An 8646-nucleotide genomic window follows, 5' to 3' on the forward strand; every position below is an offset into this window, starting at 1 on the left:
AATTATTTAATTTTTTATTTATAATTTTTTTTTAATTTTAAATAATTATTTTTTTTTATTTTTTTATATTAATTTTTTAGGTGGACCAATAAAATTGTGCCACGTGTACACTGTGTACACGTGGACATTCCAACATGGCACTTAACAGCCAAAAATGGATGGAAATGGCTAATTGCTAACGGACTAGTGGTTTAAGTAGTTTTACCACCAAAATTTTAGATTAGGAAGTTAGTTGCAAAAACCTATCCACTTTAGGAGGTTTTGCCGCAAATAACCCTAAATAATACTAATACAATACAATATAACCCAACACAATACTAATCAATGCAATACAATACAATATATCGGTGTACCAAAAGAGCCCAAGTGTTTAACATGCACTATTTTGTTTAGAGGAAGTAGTGTTCAACATGCACCTTTAAAATAGTGTTTTAAGTGAATATTCATTTGGGTTTTAATCTTGAACATTAAACACAAATAAGAAAATGGACATCTACCATCTTCATGTGAATCAGTCCTTATTAGCTGCACATTAATAGTAGGTCTTAAGCTTCTTTTGAATAGGGACTAGAAATAGTTCCTCTCATTTTTTCACAGTTTTTCTATTCTTTATTTGATTTCATTTTTTCTAGGCTGGTTGATGAAAAACGTCGCAATTAAGAGTTATTGTAGAAGTAAAAGTCTTATATTGAAGAAATTTTGTTTTGCAATTTTTCTTCTGACGAATAATACTAACATTGATCAGCAGACTAAGACCTTACAGCATTGGTATTGAAGATAACATACAGACTTGCAGGTAAGGTATTTTATAATAATAATAATAATTTTTATGGTTTTTTTTTTTAATACTGAGAGGGAAGAAACTACACACACCGTTGGGGACAACTAGCTAAGGCTATTGTGATGGATCATTGTGTTTTGAATGGCTTATATGTCTTGACATCTGTGGCCAAGCCTTGAATAGATCCGGCAGCAGCGACAATGGACACAATCAAACAGGCACCGCTCAAGATCTTGAGCATATTCCATCTGAATGAATACTTGGGTATTTTTGACTGAACAATATGCATTTCAATGGGGAAGTAAACAGTCAACGGCCAAAACGATGCTGCTCCAAGGAGACCCAAGAAGTCGTTGAAGAAAGGGAATATCATAGCTACTAATGTCGTCACTACAACGTATGCGGTTCTCCACACCAACTTGAAGGGGCTCAAATAGTAGACACCATGGAATGGAATGTTCATGGCATACTCACGCGATATGAACTTGTTTTCTGGCCAGCGTTTATTGCAGAATCCTTCTACGAGTCCGTATATGGGCTGACAGAACACCTGGAAATGATAATAAAATTAATAAAGTTGGGAAATCACATTCTGATGATGATGTTGTTGTTGTTGTTTTTATCATAAGAAATTATGCATAAGAGAAACTAATATATGTGATTCACACAATTTTACCTGATAGGCACCAATAAGATGAATGGCAATGCAAACGTTGGCCAAATCGATCAACCAAAATGGTTCATAGAACCCAAATCCAGTGAGGAAATTTCCTGGTGCGTTATTTCCAAATGCTGCATAACCAACACAACCGCATAGAATATAGAAAGTCGTTGTAGTCATAATTCCAGCAAAAGTTGCCTTTTTCATACTCCTGTTTTCTGGTGGGCTTGATCTCAACGTGTCCTGTAATTTGCACACACATAATGATAAGATTCAACTTATATTTTACTATTTGGGTTGGGCTTCAAGCCTGAATAACCCAATTCGTAATTCGTATTGGGTCATATATATACTTGTTAGATATATAAAAGTGTATTTATTTTATGTTATTTGTGAGTAATTTTAGTATTGGGGGGTTTTTGGAGTCCATTGTGTGGGGGCCATGGTGAGAGATGTTTGATTATTTGATAAAGTGAATTCAAATAAAGATGTGACGAATCGTAAAGAGGGTGGAGAATTTGACAAGAGGAAAATAGTTGCATGTAAAGTTGGTAAAAGGTATATATAATAATGCACTCAAAGAAAGGAAAAGGATGGAGGAGAAGAAAAGGGGAAACAATTCTAAATTTCTTTTTGGAAAAGTCCAACATATTCAGTGGCCCAAATATTGGACTTCCTTGGTCCACTTCGGATGGTCCACTGGGAATCTTATAAAGTTTTATACCAAAAAATAATAATAATAATAATAATAATAATAATAATAATAATAATAATGTAATGAAAGTTTTTGTTTGTTTCTTTTGTGTGTATTGAACAGGCTAGGAAAACAAAATCTTTATAATTAAGTGATTTTCACTTCTTTCGCATTCACGAACCAGAAGTTACCAAAGCCCCATCACACAAGATGACTCCCAATCTCAATGAAACAATATAATAATCTCTTTTCAAAATTATTAAAAAAAAAACAGTAACATCAAACGATTTTATCATGTGATAGTCTTTTGTTTGCATTCTAGTTTCTTCTATCTGTCTTCATCGGCTGTATCTCGTTCCAAAATATTGCATGCCTAACAATTACAAAACTGACAAGTGGGCCCCACAGGTATTTTTAATTACATTACATTATTTTGGTTAAGCTCAATCAGATTTATTGAGGACATGGACAGGTTTCAATCAAACCCCTCACTACCCCCAATTGGCAACTTGCTCTAGAACAGTCACAGGACAAGAGTAGCTTCGACCCCACAACACACAACTATTATATTGTGCTAAACCACATAAATTTTATACAAACAAACAATTGTTATCAATACTAATGGGGTTGTACTTGTATAATTGTTGCATATTATACATACATGTAAATACCTATCTAAACAAGCAACTATTGGTTTTGTGACACCTAGCAAATAATGTTATATATCCTCCAAAAACCAGCATGCATTGCTATGCCGACACTAACTGCTCAGCATGGCACACATTCCAATATATGTATATTAAAATGAATGTCTTAGTCAAAATAATATATTTATTGTTGCTCTACATTATTGATATGTCTTATAAATTATTTTTCTACTTCTTTAGAGGGTGCAGACAAAAAAGGATTGACCCAATATCTACCTATATATATGTGCATGTGCACCAGCTACGGATGCTTACGAGGTGGAATTAATACACTGTTGTATTGATAAGTGTTATCCGTAATAATATGCATATTTAAGTATGTTTTTCTCCTACAAGAATACAAGCCACGTGTTTGTAACAGTTGTTCTTACTTCTTTTAGTTGTCTTTTGAGAGGTATATTATGCACAAACATAAAAACTGACTTTGCTGCCCAGAGACACACGGTGGTGTTTGGCCATGTGAAGTTCTTATAATAAGTATTTATTTTTTTTTAAAAAAAAAAGGTTACATCTTTCTACACATATGTGCATAATAAATATTATATAACACACTAAAAAATAAAAATAAAGTCTTTAAATTAATATATATGTTATAGGTAAAGAAGAAGAATATGTAAAATTCCTTTTCATCTTGAGTGCTTTACTTTATCTGACAGGACGATTTCCCAATATTGCATGCAAATTGCAATAATATAAAAGGCATGCATCGCATTTATAGTAAAAGAGAGCGTACATAGGCACATATAATAATAAAAGGTTGGTTCACTAAAGTTTGGAAAGAAATAGAAAAAGACCTCCATAGTTCATTCCATAAAAAATACGAATATTAACGATAGATATATACTTCAATTTTTATATAAATATGTATGTCTTAAGCTTCTTTTGAATAGGGACTAGAAAAGGTTTTAGTTTTACCTGTATTTCAATGAGAACAGTTGAAAAGGCATAAGCAAAGGCAATATCTCCAATGGCTTGGAAAGTCCTCCAAACTTTCTCCGATCCTGTAACGTCTATCCCAACTTCCACTCCCGTTAAGGTTGTCTTCACATGCGTCCCCCCTTCATTTGTCATTCATTATTCAATTATTTTTGCAAAAAAAAAAAAAAGTGAATATATTTGTATTAATATTCGAACCACACATTAATTAATTAATATTCTGCAGATTAATAATCTATTACTTACCTACAACTTTAGCGATGGAGAGTCCAACTCCGATAAGAGAGTAAGCGAAGGACATAACAGCAGCGAGTATAGAGAGCCAAGAAAGATCATGAAAATTCGGTATTTGACTCAGAATAATTTGGATGCAAGCAAATATTATCATAAACGGGTAATTTGAGATTGAACATTTAGCCGAGTGACCCTCTTTGTGAAAGCAATTCGACCTTTTTACAGCCCTGAAATATTATTGGTTTTTTCATTTCAATAAATTAATCATAACAAACCAAAATTACTATAACTACCACTCTAGTAATTAATTAATATGTAACGTAAAATATGTATTGAGTAACACAAAGTTGACTTACACCATGCTGATAGAGGCAGTAATAGTGTAACCGACTGTTATTCCAACCAAATTACCATACTGAGCCAACCCACAAAGCTGTACTTTTCTCCCACCTGCCCAAATAAAAATCACAACCCCATTAATATTTTTTGAACCTATCTAAGAATCCTTCTAAAATTTCTTTCTACTTTCTTTAAAAAAGAGTGATAATATTTACTTTTGCCGCATAGGGAAATGAATTATAATACTATTGGGAATCACAACACATTAAATATGATATACATTTTTTTTTAATTATTTTTAAAAAACATTGTGTATTCTCGTTTTGAACGAGGTTTCATTTTTATGGACAATATCCAATGTTATTTTATTTATTTATTTATACCTAAGTAGGCTTTCACGGCGGCCATGTAGGTATAATTTCTCTTCCCGGTAACGGGGTCTGGGGCCCTGTAGCAGTCGGCTAGAAGAGTAGAAGTGAAATAGGTGATGAAAGAAAAGGCCATCAAAACAGCTGGGCCTGCAGCCCAACCCAACTGAGCATTGGCCCACGCCAACGACAGTACTCCCGATCCAATCACCGCCGTGATGATATGTGCGCTCGCCGTTACCCATGTCCCTTCATTATTATTATGTAACAAAATTAAATCATAAATATATATACATAATAAGCCCTGAAACTAATAAAATTAAAAGGTAAATGGGGAATTTGAGTATTGAGTAGATACCACTTCTTTTGGGGCGGCCATCTTCATCAACGTTCTTACGAAAGTCACCGTTTTCTATAACGGCAGAATTGTGGTGAGGTTGTGGATGATTTTGTTCTATGAACATTGGGTTCTTCTGAAACTCTTTGGCCATCGTAGGAGTAGAGTAGAAGTAGTACTAGTTAGTGGGTTTTTCTGTCTTTCTCTCTCTCTCTCTTTGAGTTTTGTTTGAGAGCAAATGTGAGTAGGAAATGACTCTAGAGAGTGGTATATATTTGAATGAGGAAACCGGAGGGTTGGGACATAAGTGTAATATAGAAGAGAAAAAGTGGGGAAGTAAATGGTGGGTAAGAAAGAATCAAGTCAAAATGACTTTGCTTTGCGTGAAACAGGAAAACATGTAAGCTAAATTAATCACCTTACAAGTGGTGCACTACTACTTATCTCTCTCTCTCTCTCTCTCTCTCTCTCTCTCTCTCTCTCTCTCTCTCTCTCTCTCTCTCTCTCTCTCTAATTATATATATCTAATTTCTTGAAATAGAAAAAAAAATGCTAAAATGCACACTTAACATTTAATATTAGTGAGAAGCTAATTATAACTTTGTATTACAATTTTTTAATCAATTTACACGCTTGAAATCACATGTTAGAATATATTTTTTTCAAATTTTTTTAGAGCGGTATTTGTTATAGTTACAGTATTATCTCTGTAAAATTTTTAAAAATTCTAAATAATTTACAATACCGAAAATAGAGTTCCTGATATTTCAGTTTACGTATCACACACATTCAAAAAACTTCAAATGTATCTTTGGCACTGTAAACTATTTAAAAATTTACAAGAATAGTGTTATAAATATTAATATAAGAATACCACCATGAAAATTTTAAAATGATTCACTACGAAAATTGACTAAAAAATTATAATAAAAGATTATTTATAACACTCTTTAATATTATTTAATTTAATAACAATTATAAAATATAATAATTTCACCTAATAACAATATCTAGACAAAATTAATAGTAATACCATTTCAACAAAAAAAAAATCAAAAACAAAATCTCTAAATGTATGTTTTTTTTTGTTTTTTATTTATTTATATATATTTATTGATATTGCTTCTAAATAGAGCATTACTAAATGGCATTGTATGGTGTCCCACTGGCCAACAGTATCAGCTCTCACATATTCTTTTTTTTTTTTGGCTAATTAGGATTTTTATCCCTTGAATTTTGACATGTACTAAATTATACCTCTTGAATTTTTAAGGTCATTAAAAATATCTCCTGAACTATTGAGATTGTTGAATTTAAGGACTTTTGTTCAATTTTGTTAAAAAAAAAGTCTAACGTGGATGAAAGTTCAAGGGCATAATTTACTACATGTCAAAGTTCGAGGGACATGATTTAGTAGATATCAAAATTTGGGGAGCATGGTTAGTACATAAACAATCACTGAAATAGTAAAATTGAATGAAATTAGACAAAAGTCCTTAAATCTATCAATCTCAATAGTTCAAGGGGAATTTGTAAGTGTTAGAAAAATTTAGAGGCATAATTTAGTACATGTTAAAATTTAAGGAAAAAAATCATAATTAACCTTTTTTTCTGTAAGGCCAAATTATTAAATTATATATACAGGTATTAAATGGTATTAGATAGGTGCCTCAAAACAATATTCTTCTAAAGAGTAATTTGCGGTATAAATACCTAAGTTTAACTCTCATCAGTTGCAAATAAATACCTAAGTTTAATTTTTGGCGGTAATAATACCTAAGTTATAATTTTTGGAACTCTGTAGGTATCTAACCGTTAAATATTATGTCATTATCCACGTGTCATTTTCTTATTGGTATATTTAATTTTTTTAAAAAAATAAAATAAAATTTAATGACTTTGACCAATTAGGAATTGCCACGTGGCAATTTACTTAAAAATTAACAATTAGGTACCTACAAAAGTTCCAGAATTATAACTTAGGTATTATTACCGCCAAAAATTAAAGTTAAGTATTTATTTGCAACTGAGAGTTAAATTTAAGTATTTATGCCGCAAATTATTCTTCTACTAAATATAACTATGACAATATTATATATATAAATATAAATATAAATATATTCGTCTAAAATTACACTCTCTTAGGCCAACTCCAAGGAGGCGGCAAATTGATACTTTGGTGTTGATGATTGATCCAAGGAGGCAGCAATTGTGACTGCAAATTGAGGGTTTGTCTACAGTGCACGGCATATATGCCGTGCACTGTAGCCACGGCATGCCTTTTTTTTTTTTTAGTTTTTTTAATAATTTAATTAATATTTATATATATTTATATTATTATATTTGTAAAATTAAGAATTATTTTTTGGGAAATTTTTTAATACACATTTTTAAAAGTGATGTACGAATCTACTCCTATTTATTTCGGCACCCAACAAACTTTTTTAGTCTATTTTTTTTATATAGTAGTGTATATTATAATTATTTAAGACATCCTGTAAAATTTAAAAAAATTTAGAAAAATTTAATACGCCGAAAATAAAGCACTTCTTTAAAAGTGGTGCACTGATTTACTCCTACCTGTTTCGGCATTCGGGAGACTTGTTTAGTCTTTTTTTTTTATGGTCGTGTACATTATAGTTATTTAAAACATCTTGCAAAATTTTAAAAAAATTAAAAAAATTTAACATGCCGAAAATAAAATTCAAACTTTCTGTTGCGTGACTCTTTTATTTAGAAGAATACATTGTAAAAGCACCTTATAATATTTATTTTTGTGTAAATTTAAATGTGAATATCATAAATTATTTTTCTTTTTAATTAGAATTTAAGAAAAAATTTATTATATTTTTTTATTTTTTTATATTAAACAATAAAAATAATTTTTAAAATTGAACACATATTAAAATTAATATGATATTATTTTTTAAATTTATTAAAAAATTAATATAATAATAAGGAATATTTTTTTAGTGTAATTTTTGGTGTTGTGGTTGGAGTAGAAATAATTTTTGACACCAAATTTGGTGATAGTGTAACACCAAATTTAGTGTCTCTTTGGAGATGCTCTTATACCTTTCTGTTCAATGTTTTAATCCCAATAACCAAACCCACTAATATTTAGGTAAGAAATAAGTAGCATTATCTCTTTGATTATTAGTTATATATTTTGGCTACTGAAAATCAATATTTTTCTTCAGCGAATAAGTAATTTTATATTGATTATGAATTAGGCCGTTTGATTTGAAAATAAAATATTTGGATATGGTTGATACAGTTATGACGCACAGTTTTGTGGCTAAACAGAAAAGAATAAGAATTCTTTGGCATAGAGTTAGCTAATAGAAAAACAAGATAAGAATGCTATGAAGCAAAATGAACAGAAATAATTCTGTATTGAATGAATGAAAAATTGTTCCAAGAGTGTTACTATTACTACTACCATAAAAGAGGGAATTCTCGTCAATCACAAAATTGGATTTTTTAAAGGACCGATGTGAATAAAATTAAGTGACTATTTTAAACTGATGGCTATAGTATATCATCGGTCTATAACGGTCATAAAGAGTTTTTGTCGATTTAAAAAGGT

At 30.6% G+C, this 8646-nt stretch overlaps 1 protein-coding gene across 1 annotated transcript; it reads right to left on the minus strand.

The window, feature by feature from the left end:
- Window positions 1-501: 501 nt before the first annotated feature.
- LOC115712056 (amino acid permease 6) lies at window positions 502-5547 on the minus strand. Its single transcript, XM_030640277.2, has 7 exons — window positions 5079-5547; window positions 4736-4969; window positions 4370-4463; window positions 4026-4240; window positions 3759-3901; window positions 1458-1685; window positions 502-1331 (listed from the first exon to the last, which is right to left on the minus strand). Exons 1-7 carry the CDS (start codon window positions 5209-5211, stop codon window positions 909-911), a joined length of 1470 nt encoding a protein of 489 aa, XP_030496137.1. The 5' UTR covers window positions 5212-5547; the 3' UTR covers window positions 502-908.
- Window positions 5548-8646: the final 3099 nt, after the last annotated feature.

Source organism: Cannabis sativa, chromosome X (genome assembly GCF_029168945.1).
Source record: "Cannabis sativa cultivar Pink pepper isolate KNU-18-1 chromosome X, ASM2916894v1, whole genome shotgun sequence".
Classification (NCBI taxonomy): Eukaryota; Viridiplantae; Streptophyta; class Magnoliopsida; order Rosales; family Cannabaceae; genus Cannabis; species Cannabis sativa.

Coding starts and splice junctions, on each gene's coding strand:
- LOC115712056 (XM_030640277.2), bottom strand. CDS start 5,211: ATGGCCAAAGAGTTTCAGAAGAACCCAATGTTCATAGAACAAAATCAT. Junction 4,464..4,735: donor CGCCGTGAAAGCCTACTTAG/GTATAAATAAAT, acceptor TTATTTGGGCAG/GTGGGAGAAAAGTACAGCTT. Junction 1,332..1,457: donor ATCTTATTGGTGCCTATCAG/GTAAAATTGTGT, acceptor TATCATTTCCAG/GTGTTCTGTCAGCCCATATA.